Source organism: Eupeodes corollae, chromosome 1 (genome assembly GCF_945859685.1).
Source record: "Eupeodes corollae chromosome 1, idEupCoro1.1, whole genome shotgun sequence".
NCBI lineage: Eukaryota > Metazoa > Arthropoda > Insecta > Diptera > Syrphidae > Eupeodes > Eupeodes corollae.
Window position 1 is genome coordinate 5,230,844 of NC_079147.1, and position 17,248 is coordinate 5,248,091.

Sequence of the window (17,248 nt, forward strand, 5' to 3'; positions counted from 1 at the left end):
TTTATTTAAGTACTTCCCATTCTTTAATTAGCTTTGTCATTCAAAACTGATTCGGTTAAGTAGCCTTGTATTTCTGTTTTGATTTTAATTTTATTGAAGTCATCTTAAACTTAAGGGGATTCCCATTCTTATCACAATCACAGTAGCAGAGGTAGCCATACTTTAATTAATTTTTCTAATCTATTTATGATCACAATTATTGTCACTTTCAAGTAGTTTGAATGAATTCCACCAAACCGGTATACGCTCCCTATGGATATTAATCTTATATTAATCCTCAGCAAAAGATCAAAGCAAATATTTTCTTAAGTTTATTGCGATATTCATCTTATACCTATAGGGTGGTTAATCTCTGGTTCGAGTGGTATTATACTCGTACGTCTGGAGATTAAGAAGTTCTTCCGCGATTTAATATCAATATCGCAATACAAATTCTTTGATGCACAGGTATTTTAAAAAAATTGATAAGAATTCAGCTCAGTTATATGTCATCATATTAGTAGACATAATTATTGTCATTTATAAAGAATTCATCAGAAATCCTCCAAGAATTCAAACTTTTAAAATTGAATTTTCCAGTTTTAACTGGATTTTCGTATTGAAAAGTGATAACGTCTTGTTTCATATTAATTATGTACTGTCATGTGGCGATAATGAAATATATCTCAAGGATATTTAGGAATCGATACAAAATTGTGAACATTAAAACCTTAAGGTTAGATAGTATGTTTCGGAAGGGCTAGGGAAGATATTTTTGACATACATATGAACATTATTCATCAATTTGCGACAGCATTTTAAAGAAGATAATAGACCAAAAGAGAGCATTTTCCCAATGTTATAGTAGCCAAGCATCATTGTGTCTCTTTAAAGCGCCCAATACACGGTACAATCTATCGTACCGACTTGAGTTGTACCGATATCGGAAGCGATATCGAAAGTGAGGACACACACATACGACTAGCTCACGATTTGATCAACTGTCAAAATAGTTCCTCATTTTCATCTTCTATTCTTTGTTTAGAGTTTATTTTGAGATTGTGGCAAAAATTAAATCATGAGTGCCTTAAATAGAAGAAAAAAAGTTATATTAACATGTGCCAGTGTTATATTAAGTGAGAAACTTGAAAAAAGAAGAAAAAGAAAGTGGGCCAAGGAGTGGCTCCTAGAAAGATCATTGCATTCGGACATTTATCTGGTTAACAAACTTAAGTTAACTGAGCCCGAAGATTATAAATGCTATTTACGCATGAATGAAAGGCAATTTCGGGAGATTCTAAGTTTAGTGGAGCCTTATATAAAAAAACAAGACACTTTAATGAGATCAGCTACATATATCGGCTGAACAGCGATTAATTTTAACACTACGATTTTTAGCCACGGGAAGTGATTATAGTGATCTCCAATTCAGTTCGAGAATATCTCCTCAAGCTATTGGAAAAATTATTCCAGAAACTTGCCTGGCAATATACAAAACATTAAAGAAGAGATATTTAAAGGTAAATTTATTTTTAAGCATAATTTATGTAAAATGTTATGAGTCAATAATTTTATTTCAGTTTCCATCTTCTAAAAGTGACTGGAAAGCCATTGCCAATGGATACAAAACACAATGGGATTTTGAAAATTGCCTTGGCGCTATGGACGGGAAGCATGTCCTAATCACTTAACCACCAAACAGTGGTTCATATTATTAATAATAATAATAAATAATATTATTAATAATTGTATCGTGTATTGGGCGCTTAAGATCTTATGAAAACTTAAATCAAATCTTAAATATGTAAATTCTACTACTCAGGTTTGAAAATTTTTAAGCAGCATTCACTTGAGCGCGTCCAACGAACAACGAATGAATACAAAAATGTAAGTTTATATACGTTTGAAGACATATTTCCACTCAAATTCTTGAAACAACGATATCAATATAACGAACGATATAATGTCCAGAGTCCATTAATTATATCGAAACATTTTGAATTTTAGGTTAATCGAAAGTACATTTGTATTTTTCATTAATTTATTTCCAACTTCATAAAAAAAATAATTACATGCTTCACTTAATAGAATAAAAAACATACATATAAAATAAATCATTTACATACAGTGAATCAAAAAAGTCTGCGTACAAATAAAACAAATGGAAATAACTTACAAAATCCGCTTTATTTTAGGAATAACTTCAGTGAAATATGCTTCCGTGTTTTATTAAATTTTATGTATTCTTACATATTCATACATACCCTGGTTCACAACGGACTGTTGCGCCACCCCATTTGATTTGATTTGTATTCTTACAAAATAAAAATTAAAGCTTAAAAATAAATTCACAAAAAAAGATATTTAAAAAAATTTAAAACACTAACAAAATGTGTCCCAAAAAAGTCTGTGTACGACACTGTTCTTATTTAGAAACCATTGTGAAGTGCAACGGGAAATTAACTGTTATCTTGTCAATTGTGTTTTGCTGGCTTCTTTATATAATTATCAGTTGAAAATTTGAGTTAGCAAAGACGAAAATTATTATAATTTGAGTTGATAAAGTGAAATAGAGTTAATTTTTAAAATGAGTCGAAAAAATTGTGAAATTCCTATGGATACCAGGTCAATTATTATTGAGCTTTACAACAAGGGGACTACATTACGAAAAATTGGTGATATTGTTCACAGAAGTCATTCCTCTGTCCAAAGAGTGGTAAAAAACTTTAAAAGTACCGGAACTTTAAAAGTAAAACCACGATCAGGGCGCTCTAAAAAGGTAACCACGCGTTTGGAACACCACATACTGCGAGAAGTTAAGTCGGATTCTAAAATAAGTGCTCCCAAAATCGCGTCGGGAATTTTACGAGATTTTGATGTGAACATTAATCCAGAGACAGTAAGAGTTGTTCTAAGAAAAAATAATTTTCATGGTAGAATCGCAAGACGGAAGCCGCACATCTCAAAAGTGAAGGCTAAGAAGCGTTTAGTGCTTGCAAAAGAGTGGATTAAACAACCAGACGAGTTTTGGAAAACAGTTATGTTTTGTGACGAAAGCAAATTCAATTTGTTTATATCCGATGGCAGTACCATGGTTTGGAGGAAGCCAAACCAAGAGTTTGCGAAACAAAACATTAATCCCACCATCAAACATGGTGGTAAAAGTGTGATGATATGGGGTTGTATGGGTGCACAGGGTGTTGGAATTATGCAATTTATTGATACTACAATGGATACACATTTATACCTGGATATACTGAAAACAAACTTGCCTGAGAGTGTTCAAAAGATTTTTTAATCAAGGAATTACACGTTTGCCTAATATAACGACCCAAAGCATAAGTCATTATTGGTTCAGGAATGGCTTTTGTATCATGTCCCGAAGCAACTTCACCCGCCTCCCCAATCACCTGATCTCAACCCCATAGAGCAGCGATTCCCAAACTTTTTAAGCTGTGGAACCCTAAGCAATGCCCAAATATATTTCGGAACCCCAACTCCTGACAATAGCAAAAAATGGAAAACAACACATTTCAAAATCAATTTTTTTATTTATTGTGAAGAATGAATCTGTTTCATTGATTTATTTATAATTGTTTTAAAATTAACTTTTATGTCCGAAAGTTGTATTCGCATATCTGGGGCAGCGTCCATTCTCTATCTGTATTTAGTTTTTGTGTAAGTATACGCCGAAAAGCCTGCTTCACAGCGGCGGTACGTTGTAACAAAAGGTAGCAAATTTAATATAGCTTTCTTGGCAAGTTCAGGGTATTCATTCTTAACAGCAATCCAAAATTCGTGTAATGATACTGAATCGAATACAAATTGTGATGAAGAGGAACTCTGCAGATCTATCAGATATTTATATTCCTGTATACTCAGTGTTCATAGGCTTGGTGTTTTTCATTAGAAATGGATTTTGTACCCACTCGATGTCAGTATTTGTATCTGGAAAGTAATCTAGCTGGATCTTTCGAGACTAACCAAATGGAGAGCAATCACATTTCTAATATCTGCTTTGAGTTCTAACAGGTTTTCTTGCAAATATTCATGTAAAACTGGAAAACATTCAACATTATTCTCTTGTACACACGATAGCCAGAAATTAATTTTTCTTTTCAAAGCCGCCAGTTTGTCTCTCGGAAAAAATACTGTTATAGATTTTCCTTGCAAAGTTGTAGCAGTTTCGTTGATCTTTTCAAAAATGTCTGCAAGATAAGCCAATTTCGTAATCCATTGCTCATCATGCAACACATCGAAGAGATTTGCAGTTGATGACATATTTGTTTCCAGTTGGAACACATTCAACTCATTACGAAGTTGGAATAACCTGGATAAAGCTTTCCCTCTGGAAAGCCATCGGATTTCAGTATGAAGAAAAAGCAATTCGTACTGACTGCCCATATCTTTACACACTAATTTAAACAATCTCGATTGGAGAGGACGATTATCTACAAAATTTACTATTTTCACATCTTCATCGAGAACTTTTTTTAAATCAGTTGGCATTCTTCTCATAACAAGTGCATAGCGATGCAAAATACAATGACTGCTGGTACTTCTAGCAGCAATGTTTTTAATTTTTGATACAACTCCTTTAACCGTTACCACCATTGCTGCGGCTCCGTCACTGCATCTATCAATACATTTTCCCCAATTAATGTTGTGTTTAATCATGAAACAGTTTATGACCTTGAATATTTCTTCGCCAGTTGTATTTGTTTCCAAAGGTGTACACATGAGCAAATCTTCTTAAATAGATTTATCGAAAGGATACCTCACGAAAACAAGAAGTATTGAAAGGCCAGCAATATCCGTACTTTCATCGAGTTGCATGGCAAACATATCACAAACATTCAATCTTTGAACGAGTTCATCTTCAATGTGGTCGGATATTTTATGGTTAGTTCACACTTCAGTTAAAAAATATAAACTTAAAAAAAAACTTTTTGTGGAAATTTTAATTTTTGTTTATTTTATCGTTTGTATTTTACTCTTTATACTTCTATACCCTGAAAACTCTCCCGCGGAACCCCAGGGTTCCGCGGAACACACTTTGGGAACCGCTGCCATAGAGAATATATGGGAATTGATTGATCATCGTATACGCACACATAACATTACTTCGCAAGCTGTTCTGCGCTCAGTTTTGCAGGAAGAGTGGAATAAAATTACACCTGACGATACAAAGAAGTTTGTTTCTAACATGAAAAGTCGACTTGAAGCAGTTATTAGCGCTAAAGGATACCAAAAAAGGTATTAAGTTAAGATAAACAGTGTTGTACGCAGACTTTTTTGGGACAAATTTTTTTAGTGTTTTAATTTTTTGTTAATATCTTTTTTTGTGAATTTGTTTATAAGCTTTAATTTTTATTTTGTAAGAATACATAAAATGTAATAAAACACGAAAGCATATTTCAAGAAGTTATTCCTAAAATAAAGCGGAATTTTTAAGTTATTTCCATTTGTTTTATTTTTACGCAGAATTTTTTGATTCACTGTATGTCTAACGAAACATTTAATAGTCCACTTAATAAAGGTTTTCATCTCAAAAAAAAAAATCAAATAGTTTTGAAACCTGGCACACTTACTCAGGGATGTCTGGTGATGACCAAACAAAAGTTCCCAAGAATCTGACGTGAGCTCTAGCGGCAGTTAAGAGAAACATGGAGTTTGTTTTAGTTTTTCACGTTTATCTTGAAAAATATTTGTAGTATCAAAAAATGTGGTTCCACAAAATTAAAGCCGCCCGGAGTCAAAAAGGACCAGAGTCATGAACTCTTGGGATTTCCAGGTCCAATCCGACCCCAGGCATCAGTTTTATTTTACATTTAGTTTTGTTAGCCTCTGTATATATAGGGTGTCCCAAAATTAACGCAAGATTTGAATTAAATAGAAAATGCCGTTTTTAGTCTTTTGATAGTTATATTTTTATTGACTCGTAAAGTACATAGGGTAGGGTTATGTATGGAATAACACATCGGACAAATGGCCTCCACGGCTTTGCATGCACATGCGCACTCTTTTGTTGAAATTTTCCATGACCATTCTGCATAAATGTGGCTGAATTTCGTTGATGCAGCGTTAAATCTCCTCCTTTAATGCACGGGTGGTTGTGGGCTTGTTGACATAGACTTGTGATTTCAAATAACCCCATAAAAAGAAGTCTAATGGTGTTAAATCACACGATCTAGGAGGCCAATTTTGATCACCGAAACGAGAGAGTACACGACCTGGAAATGTCTCATGCAGTAATTGAATTGTTTCACGGGCTGTATGACATGTGGCACCGTCTTGTTGAAACCACATATTGAACACATCATATCATCCAATTTTGGCAGAAAGAACTGTGTAATTATGTCGCGATATCGAGCACCAGTAACTGCTTGACCAGCATCATTTTCAAAAAAATATGGCCCAATCATGCCTCCAGCCCAAAATCCACACCATACAGTCACGCGTTGTGGATGCATTTGTTTTTCGACACTCACATGTGGGTTCTCCGAACCCCAAATGCGGCAATATTGGCGATTGACAAAGCCATCAAGATGAAAATGTGATTCATCACTTAGGATGATTTTCCTCGAAAAATCAGGGTCCATTTGTTGATGTTCAATAATCCATTCAACGAACTCTCTTCTTTGTCCATGGTCATTAGGCTTCAATTGTTGTGTTAATTGAATTTTGTAAGCATGAAGACACAGATCTTTGGTGAGTATACGCTGTAGAGAGGTTCTTGAAATTTCCAATTTTTGTGCACGACGTCGAATGGAGGTTCCTGGATTGTCAGCAACACTCTCACTCACTGCTTCGACATTCACATTTGAACGGCTTGTTTTTTGACGACCAGTGTGTGTGGCGTCTCCAACGGATCCAGTCTCCATTAATTTTTCAATTAATCTCTTCACAGTTGACGAAGTTAAAACACTATTCCGACCATATTTTGTATGAAATTTTCGAACTGCAGCCGCCAAGCTTTCGCTATTTTTGAAATATTCTTTAATAATGAAGACACGTTGTTCTATCGTGTAAATCTCCATTTTTAATAACCCTATACTGTTAGCTGTCAAATTGCTTTTTTTCAGGGTTGCCAACACTTCACTGCACAAATGGCGGCAAATTCAAATCTTGCGTTAATTTTGGGACACCCTTTATTAGAGCTACCCCTCCCGTAGAAGGAAGAGTTTGTTTGGCTAAGCTGATTGGAGAAGCGTAGTTCCTATCGTCGACAGCGAATTTTATATTCGTAGTATAGATATTTTTAATGAGAGGGTTTTCGGGAAAATTGTAGGTATGAACTCCTTTGATGGCTAGCTCTGTTAAATATGCAAGGAGAAGCTTGATTTGGGAATCGTTGTAAATGGACAAGTTACTGAACCATTTACCTCCGGGTCTTCTATTTTTGTTTAGACATGCTCTCAAGATGAATCTTTCGAATAACTGCAGCTCCTTGGCTACCGTTGGTGATATTTTAAACCATGTTAAGAATCCATATGAAATCACTGGTCCGATAAGAGATTTGTACATGAGGATTTTCGTTTTTTTCTAAACAAATGCTGATCTAAATAAATATTTTAACTGGGCTGCTGCCGCTTTTGCTCCATTAAGCGAGAGTCGAGCATGAGGATTCATTCTTAATTTTTCTTTAGGTTTATACCCAGATATTTCAATTGTTTTTTGAGAGGGATTGGGTAGTCGTTGATAACAAGTTTTAAAAGTTTACTCTCCCTGACCGCCAGATGGTGGCCTCTTGGCTATGCATTTCTAAAGCAAATAAACTCGGACTTTTTGAAGTTTATGAGATACCCCAGCAGTTAAAATCGTTCAGTAACTGTTCGGTCTTTCATGAGCAGCAAAAATTAAAGTGTCATCTGCATATTGAATGGACTTGGATGCACCAGATGAAGAAAGTATATCGTGCGTGAAGATATTATATAGAAAGGGGCCCAAGAAGGATCCTTGTGGGATGCCCGTACAAATTTTGATTTTGAAATATCTATTGGCTAGAAAATTGTCAATTATTTTAATTGTATTAAACGGAAAGTTGAGTGAGATCATTTTAAAAATAAGGCCGTCGTGCCAAACCGAATCAAATGCCCTTTTAAGTTCTAAGGAGCACATTACTGTACATTCCTTATTTCTCATATTTTCAAGTATGTTTTCAAGATACATGATGGCATGTTCGGAGGAATGATATTTTTTAAAGCCGAATTGAGTGTTAGGTATGATATTATTGTCTTCACAATGAAGTTCTATTTGTTTAAAAATTGATCTTTCAAGTATTTTGCCGAGATTTGAAAGAAGTGAAATTTTTAACTTGATTGCAAGAACCTTTTTTCTTGATTGGCAGGAGAATAGCTTTTTTACATGCCTTAGGAAAGTATGCATTATTTATGCAGTTATTTATTAAAATTGTTAAGGGATTAAAATTGGATTTAGACATTGTTTGATGAAAAAGTTAGACAACTTATCCGGTCCAGCTGATTTTTTATTATTTAAGTTCGAAATTGTAGGTTTTATAAAATCGGTTGAAACAAATGAATTTGAAGAGACTTGATCTGAACGATTAAAAGGTGAGAACGAGGTAATTGATGAGTTAAGGTAAGAATTTTTTAATGAAGCAATTTCAGAAGCGGCTGATGGATTAATTAATGAGTTTTGGTTACAGTATATTTCACCAAAGAAGTTTTGAAAAGCATCTGCTTTATCAGAGTCTGTGGAAAGCTGGTTGTTCCTAATTAGAATTGGTAACTATGACTATGGGCTATGACTGTAAACTGAAAATTTGAACATAATTCGTGTTATCTTTAAAATTCAGCAAAATGACAGCATCACAAAATTTGCAATTCTTGCTAGAAAACTATTGGATAATTGATCGTTTACATTTAGAAGTTCACGACCAATATCGAAACCATGTTCGGTTTGATCAAAATATTCGGGAAGTGCAACAACGTAAAATTTACCATCGAGATCAGAAATCGGACACGAGGAATGCCAAGATGTAAATGTACATTAGTGACATGGTGGTGTAGATATCTTTGAAGTATTTATTGCTAAAAAGAAACGTTCACGTATAAAAAACTGTTAAGGCACAAAAGATTTTGAAACATTTTAAGTAAACTGAGCGAGGTCAAACACAATAATGGGCTTAAAGGTCTTACAAATAGTATAAGCTTACTTACTTAAGGTGGCGCTACAGTCCGGGGCCAACCAACATACGTCTCCAGCCAGTTCGGTCCCTGAGTCGAGGTGTTCCTCTACTGCGCCGTCCCTCGGGATTTGATTACAAGACCTTCCGGGCTGTGGAGAGTTGTCCATTCGCTCTACATGACCCAGCTATCTAAGTCGTTGGACTTTAATTCCAAAAATCATCCGAAGAATTTTGCTCTCGAAGCATCCTAAGACGTTCTTATCTTTCTTTGACAGGGTCCAGGCCTCAGCGCCATAAAGAAGAACATGGATGATGAGTGTCTTAAAGATGGTGATTTTAGATGCTCAAGAGAGGACTTTAGTTCTCAATTGCCTTCTAAGTCCAAAGAAGCAGCGATTTGCAAGATTTAGTCTTCGTTTGATTTCAGCGCTGGTGTCGTTGTCTGTGTTTATAGCGGTGCCTAGGTAGACAAAGTCCTTAAATACCTCGTCGTTGTTCAGGGTCCTTTGACCCTTTGACGTTTTTTCCAAGACGTCGTTGTTCAATGTACTTTTTTGATGACAGCATATACTTGGTCTTGCACTCAATGACCAATAAACAAATCTTTTTCGCTTCCGTCCCAATGCTCAAAAACGCTCCACTGACATCACGCTTTCATCTTCCAATTATGTTTATATAACCTGCGTAGTGAAGCACAAAAACTTAACATTTTGCATAGAACGACACTCTCAGTTCGTACCGGAGAAGGTGCACCACCGCCGCCGACAAGCAACATCAACAACATCAATTACAAAACCAGAATTTACAGTCTTCGGCTTCGGGTTCGCTGCTGTTCTCGATGTCGATGGTGCTGTTGTTGATACTGCTGCTGGTGCTACCACTCAGATGCATACAGGCTGACGGGGATAGACCGTTCCCGCTAACTCAACAATAAAAGCTTAACAAAAAAGATAATTTATCTTTTCTTCGATTCGAATAAATGCAAATAAAAAGTTTAACAAAAAAAAACCGTCGAGGTCTAAATGACGTGCGGTCGCAGTTGTTGGGTTGTAAATAATGGAATCACGTAAATTTGTCCCATTGGCATGATGCTCTTGGAAGTTGGAATCACCGCACTGCACTGCCACCGATACCGATGCTGATTAGATTCACCACAGACCGTGTCCAATTGAACTGACTTGACTAACTAACTGACTGCCCCAATAGGAAAACGCCTCCGAAGCTAACAATAAACAAAACAATTCAATAAAATCTCCCAAAATAATAGTCTCCCCGTCTCTGCCGAATCTCTCGCTACTTCGTTTCGTCAACAGAAAAAGAGAGATGCCGCAGCCGCTGCCGTAAGGTGAGCTTCTCAGATACTACGTCTTCGTCCAAACCGAATGCGAGTCCGATATTTCTTTTATGGAATAACTTTCGGTTTCACTGTTTTCACATAAATCTAAACCGTTATTTGCATAACTTACTCATTCACCAAATAGAATTTATGTAAATACACTTTTTTATTTTCTTTCTTCTTGATGTTTTCTTTGGGCTTCCGGACGGAAAACATTCAATTGGAATTGAAAAATCGAAGGCGGTGTACGAAAACGAAAACGAGTACGAACTTCGAAAGGCTTTACATATTTTTCTTCTTGTATCGTTTTATGTGGAAAGAAGTAGAAGACTTCTGCTGCTACTTAAACGATGGAAAGATTGATTATTTATTTCCATTTTCTGTTGAGTTGTTAGGTTTTATATTTCTTCGTTTGGTTTCTTTATGATTTTGATGATTCAAGTTGAATTAATTGGGTCGATTTTTTATTACACAGCTGTTCCGTGTTCGTGAGATATGAGTTAGTGAAATAAAAATCAAGTAAATTGTGAGTGCGACAACGACAACGAACGACGGCGACGAGTACAAGTTTAAGTTTGTGCGATTTGTAAAATGTGAATCTGAATCTGATGACAAACGGAATCGACTACAAGTACGACGAGAACGAGTTTCAGTTTTTAGCAGGCCAGCTCCCAAACCGAAACCAACACGACGGAGCAGAAGTCGACGATGACGGCTCACGGACACATGTGTAGGAGAGCAATGCGCTTTTCTCGCATGGAATACGGCAATAGGTGTGTAAACAGAGAGCATTTGCGAGAGTGTGTGTGTGTGGCAACAAAACAAAAAGCATAGTAGTAGTAGTAGTAGTAACTTTTATTGAGATTTCATTTTCATTACATTTGTATTATGTATAAGTATAATTCACAACGAAACTTAAAGTACTTATTCTATTTGCCGACTTAGAAGTGGTCTGGCTACACAGTTTTTAATATTTTATTTGTTTAACAGTACAAAACTGAAATAATGTTAGGCTTTATATCCACTGGGATTAATTATTAAAATGCGTCCACTCAACAAGACGATGCAATGAGAATTAACTTAACCTAAAAAAAATAAAAATAGATGGAAGAAGAAGAAAAGAGGGATAACAATAAGATGCAAACATGAGACAGAAATATGATACTATATGTCTGTCTCCTACACCGTTTACGTGTACTAGTGAAGAATTGAATAGATGAGGCAAGAGAATACATTCAAATTATTTTAATTTGACATTAACTAACTATTTACCAACATATTTGTTTGATAGTTTTACTCATCAGTGTTTATGGGTTATTTCAGTTTTGTTTACAAATTATATTTAAGTTTTTATTTGATTTTTGTTTTCCATAGGAAAGAATTATCTATTTCTAGTAGAATAGCTTTAGGATAATTTATTTTTATTTATGTAAAGTAAAATAATTTCACAACCATTTTAGGTATTCAAAAGAAAACCTATTTGAGTCTTATTTTAATATATTACACTAGGAATAGTATTTTAGTTTGAAATTGAATATGCCAAAAGGAACTTAATACATCAATTAGAATTTAGGTAACTTAGAAATCTTAGAAGTACTTATTACAATAATTTCACAGCTTGTCAAGTAGGTATTCAAAAGAATGCCTTTTTAAGTCTTACTTTAGCAGGTAGGTACTTTTGCAAAAATTTTTTTTTTTTTTTTTTTTGTTTTTTGTTACATAATAACATTAGGTTACTTAAATCTAATAGTAACTATAATTCACAGCAAATTTTTTTAGGTATTTGAAAGAATCAACATTTCAGTTTTGTCTTAGTAGGTTTAGTATAACATTTTTTGTTTCTTTTTTTTACATTTTATATATATTTATCGTTATTATTTCTTTTTTTTTCCTTTCCTTGGGGTGTTGAGAATACTTATTAGCCTCTATAGCTATTGATTGATCGCTTCTTATAGAAAGGAGCCAGGAATAAGTTGTCATCCTCTTGGATTTGAAGAGTAAGGTTGGAACCCTCATTTAGAATGCAAATTGGTGATGAATAGAATCTATCATTAATAGCGAAATCTATGTTTTCCGAAAATATGTCCCGGAGGATAGGGTTGTCATGGTGTTGAATAGCTGAAATTCTTCTTTTAGCCAGCTGAATAAGATAACTTAATAAAGGAGGAATTCCAGAGGTATCATATACTGATTTGTTACTAAACCATTTCCCAGATGGCTTTCGCCATTTCGAAATGCAGTTTCTGATTATTCTTCTTTCGAACTTTTGCAGTTCGGCAGCTACACTAGGTGTTATTTGATACCATAATAGAAAGCCGTAAGCCATTAGTGGGCGAATTAAGGTTTTATACATTAGATTTTTGGTTTTGGTTTCGACGTGCTTGGAATTCAAAAGTAGTTTGAGCATTGCTGCAGCTGTTTTGCTTTTAGCCAAGGCCATCCTGGCGTGGAAGTTCATTTTGAGTCTTTCGTGCAGATGTACTCCTAGGTACTTGATATTTTGCTTCAAAGGGATTGGGTTTCCTTCAATGTTAAGTCTGAGGTTTTTGCTTTCGCGCACGGCTAGATGGTGGCCTCTGCCAGAGGCATTTCTAAAGCAGATTAGTTCGCATTTGTTATAATTTAGGTGGATGCCCCATTTTTTGTAAAAAGCAATCACAGTGTTTAGATGACATTTTAGGTTGTTGAGGGCTTCATGTGGCCGTTCATGAGAGCTGAATAGTACAGTATCGTCTGCGTAAAGAAAAGATTCAGAGTTGTTGAGAGTGTTTGGGAAGTCGTATAGGTAGAGATTGAAGAGAAATGGTCCAAGGATCGAACCTTGAGGTACTCCCGACAGAATTGGAATAGGTGATGATTTTAAATTGCCAAAGTTAACGGATAGATATCTATTTGAAAGGAAGCTATGTAGAATTTTTATAAAACAGGGAGGGAAATTAAGTAATTTTAATTTGTATAGTAGACCGTTGTGCCAGACTGCATCGAAAGCCTTTGTAAGGTCTAAAAAGCATGCGACAGTACATCTTTTTTCTCTCAAGTTTTTGAAAATGCGGTCATGAAAAGCAAGAAGGGCGTGTTCCGTGGAATGACCTCTTTTAAAGCCAAATTGTTGGGCTTGTGTGAGCTCTACATTAAAGAAAGTCTGAATTTTTGAAAGGATTACTTTTTCTAGGATCTTACCTAGGTTTGAAAGGAGAGATATTGGCCGAAAGTTGGAAATAGTATTGGCACTATTATTTTTTTTTATGGGAATTAGATTTGCATTTTTCCAGGACACAGGGAAGTAACAGTTATTAATACAGTTATTTATTAATGGAGTTATGAATTTAGCTAGAGTGTTTTTAGATTTTCTCAAGATGAAGTTGGAGATTCTGTCAGGACCGGTTGACTTTTTGTTGTTTAAAGCTGCTATTAAAGATTCGATAAGGTTAGTTGAAGCAAAAAATTCATTGGCCACGGAGTTAGATTTAGACTCAGGAGAAAAGTTTGTAATTGTGAGGTTGTTGTTCCAAGAGGAGAAAGCATAACAAAAGGTATTTACTTCAAGTAGGTTCACCTCATCTACTTCAGGTATTTTGAGCGAGTAGAGTTCAGTGTAGAAAGTTTTAAAAGCCTCTAGCTTTTCACTAGCTGAGCGTAAGATCGTATCATTATGTGATAAATTGGGAAGCGAGGAGTCTTTGTTTTTGCGGCCAGTGATCTGATTTATCACTCTGAAGACGTTAGATGAAGGTTTAAGGCTACTGAGTTTAAGTCTAAACTGCTCGTTGATTTCCAATCTAACCCTATCTCTTATAATTTTGCTGAGACAGCGTACACGCGACGATAACTCAGCATATACATCTCCAGTACGATCCCCGAATCTGTGGAAAATTCGTTTCAGCCTAACTTTCCAAGCTTTTCTGATTTTGAACAGTCTCAAAGTTGCGGCAGAGATTCTTAGATGATTGTGATGTCTTGAATTATGATGGCTGAATGTGTCAGCACAATCGTTAATTATCGACGAAACCATACTGATGTATTCATCGATTTCTGTGTTCGACAAATTTCTTGTGGTAGGAATGTTTAGGTCATCTAATTGAGTGTTGAGAGATCGATTGAAGTTTACCCAATTTGTGTTTTTAAAACTAACATGCGGTTGAGGAATGGTGGGAAGAGTGAAATCGTTTAGAAGTTGTATATTTAAAAGCACCGAGAAGTGATCGGAAATCAAGTCTAAGGTAAAACATCGGAAATTATTGTCGGATCTGAGATTAGAAGATATCATAAAGAAGTCTATATGCGAACCAGAAGATGGGCGGGTGGGACCTGGGGCAGCAACAATATCGAAATCCAAGAAATGATCATCCAAGAACCATTGTGCAAAGTGGGAGCCGTTAAGGTTAATTTTTGAGTCACCCCATAGGGTGTGTCGCGAGTTAAAGTCACCGCCTATGACGATATAATCGTAATTTTGCAGCGAAGAGAGAAGATTGTCTAAAGCCGGGATGAGATTGGAACCGATGTTGCAAGGGATGTAAATGGAAACGAGAGCAAGTTGTTTACAAATATTATGTGAATAAATGGGTATGGCCGCTATTGTTGCTGAGATTACTGGACATGAAAAGTAAATTTGTGAAGAGTGGAAGGAATTCTTTAAAAAGATTCCGGTTCCTCTCCCATCATTGTTTCTTATGAAGTCATAATGATCATTGAAACGCAATTTTTGTTTGTTTTTTTGTAAGCAGGTTTCCTGCACTAGTATAGCAGACGGTGAAGTATCTTTTAGAAGAAGATCGATTTCTATTTGTTTGTCGTATGAAATAAAAGAGTTTATATTGGCTGTTATAAGATTTAAATTCATGGTGAAGGGGGGGTGAGGGAAGCAATAAAACACAGGTACGCACCTGGTTTTTTGTGTTCTTCTAGCTTTACATAATTAGGCCAGAATTCTCTAATTTTGGAAATTAATTGGTGAATGGGTACACCAAACAGTTTTTGAGATTCTTCAACGAAGTCGGACATCTCACTTTTATTAAAAGTGTTTGAAACATTCTGCACCTGCACAGTCGGAGCAGAAACCTTACCGCCTCTTATTGCATCAGCATAGGAGAAAGAATGTTTGGGCACTTTGTTTACCATGTTCACAACCGCATTTTTAATACCCTCTTTTCGGGATTTGGCTGCATATACCGTGGCTTCTTTTTTTTTTAGCATTTCCAATCTTTTTGGACAGCCTTTATAGCTAGCCGGATGACCCGACAAGCCACAATTAACACAAGCTACGGTGTCGTTTTCTTTTTTTGAGTCTAACTCACATTTTCCACGCTCATGGTCGTTCAGACACTTAACGCATCTAGGTGCGAACGAGCAATACTCAGATACGTGACCGTAACGCTGACACTTGTAGCATTGCCTAGTACCCGAATTTCTGATTGAGTCCCATTTAATGCTATGCCTAAACAACATCTTAAAACTTTTTACTTTAACCAGACTTTCCCTATCCCCCAGGACACATTGGAAAAGATCTAGTGGAAATTCATTTTCTTTTGACCATTTGGTCTCGAATTTTTTAACCATTAACTTAAGTGAGGGGTCCAGCCTTAAGAGCTCTTCTTGAACTTCAAGAGGAGAGAAATTTCCTGATAACCCTCTCAAAATAACGTTGTGTTTTTTCAATTGCTTAGGAGTGAAGGAGAAAGCTTCAATCTTACACTCAGTGAAGTGTTTCATAAAAAAAGAATGTAACTCAACATCCCTTACAAAAATTTTTAATTTACCAAAACCCGTTGAAATAAACTTAATATTATCTAAACTAAACTTAGACTTACTTATAAAATCCATTAGAGTTTTTGAAGATACACCTTTAGTGAAGATTGGTGGGCACCAGGTCTTGATTTCATCTTTTTTGTTGCTTCCGTCCTTCTCTGCTTCCACCGAGACATTAGCCGTATGGATGAGCTTCTTGGCCGTTGGATTACCCAGGGAACTTTTCATTTTTTCGTCGTTCTCATCCTCTATGTCCAGAGGAATAAAGCGATTTGATGTATTTGGCTCAACAGCCATTTTTTTTGCACCTTTGACTGGAGCTGCATGTCGCCTCTTTCGAGCAATGATGCTGGAGTATAAATCCTTGTCGTTTGAAAGGAGCTCGTTGAGTACATTTTCATTTGCTGATTTAGCATCCATTTTGCACGAAGCCGTTGAAGCCCCGTTGGTCACACCGATATGCACGCAGTTGAAGCGCGGCATGGGTATTGTCACGTTAGACACTATTTTTTCGGTCATACCCTTTCCAAAGACATAGGGTGCCGGAACTGTCTCGCTCACACTTACTGCAGCGGTACTTGATTGGTGTGTGTGTGGTGTTGCATCGGCGGCGTCGCCATCGTAGTCATCATCAGCCCAGCTAACGGATCTTTGAATTTCGGAGATATCATCTCTACTTAGTAGTTGCGATGGTAGCACTAAATTTGTCTTCATAAATTTATCAGGCGGCACAGATGGCCGCAAGGAAGGAATGTTATTTTCCTCCATTCTGAGCACCCACTCGAACTTTTTCTTTTTTATTTACTTTTTTTTTTAGATTCAGATAAAATTCTTTTATGAGAATTATTCGCACACGTCTTAACACGACGAGAACACAAACCAGAATCAAACAAAAAGCATATCCAAATGAATTTTGACAGATGGCAAACGCATACACTTTTAAGACAAAACGCAGTGGCTTAATTGTAATTCAAGGCAACGATCGCTGACCGGATTCGAGTCAAAATTTCGTCGCTTGGATAAACGTTTGTCGT

The 17,248-nt window shown here is 35.9% G+C and overlaps 2 protein-coding genes across 2 annotated transcripts in view; both read right to left on the reverse strand.

Annotated features, from left to right (window-relative positions):
• The window catches only part of LOC129943415 (membrane alanyl aminopeptidase-like), a 33,256-nt gene extending 22,083 nt beyond the window's left edge, over positions 1 to 11,173 (reverse strand). Inside the window, 1 exon segment of the mRNA XM_056052851.1 lies at positions 9,158 to 11,173. The gene's annotated coding sequence lies outside the window, so the exon portion shown is untranslated.
• Positions 3,940 to 10,021, reverse strand: LOC129942300 (zinc finger BED domain-containing protein 5-like). Its single transcript, XM_056051170.1, has 3 exons — positions 9,937 to 10,021; positions 4,757 to 4,856; positions 3,940 to 4,615 (listed from the first exon to the last, which is right to left on the reverse strand). The coding sequence occupies exons 1-3, from the start codon at positions 10,019 to 10,021 to the stop codon at positions 3,940 to 3,942; spliced, it is 861 nt and encodes a 286-aa protein (XP_055907145.1).
• Positions 11,174 to 17,248: the final 6,075 nt, after the last annotated feature.

What these genes read in the sequence shown, in the direction of transcription:
- LOC129942300 (XM_056051170.1), bottom strand. Translation starts at nt 10,021, where the DNA reads ATGCATCTGAGTGGTAGCACCAGCAGCAGTATCAACAACAGCACCATC. An exon ending in CGAACCCGAAGCCGAAGACT is followed by an intron (nt 4,857 to 9,936) that starts GTAAATTCTGGT and finishes ACCACATTGAAG; the next exon opens with ATGAACTCGTTCAAAGATTG. An exon ending in ATACTTCTTGTTTTCGTGAG is followed by an intron (nt 4,616 to 4,756) that starts GTATCCTTTCGA and finishes ATGTATTGATAG; the next exon opens with ATGCAGTGACGGAGCCGCAG.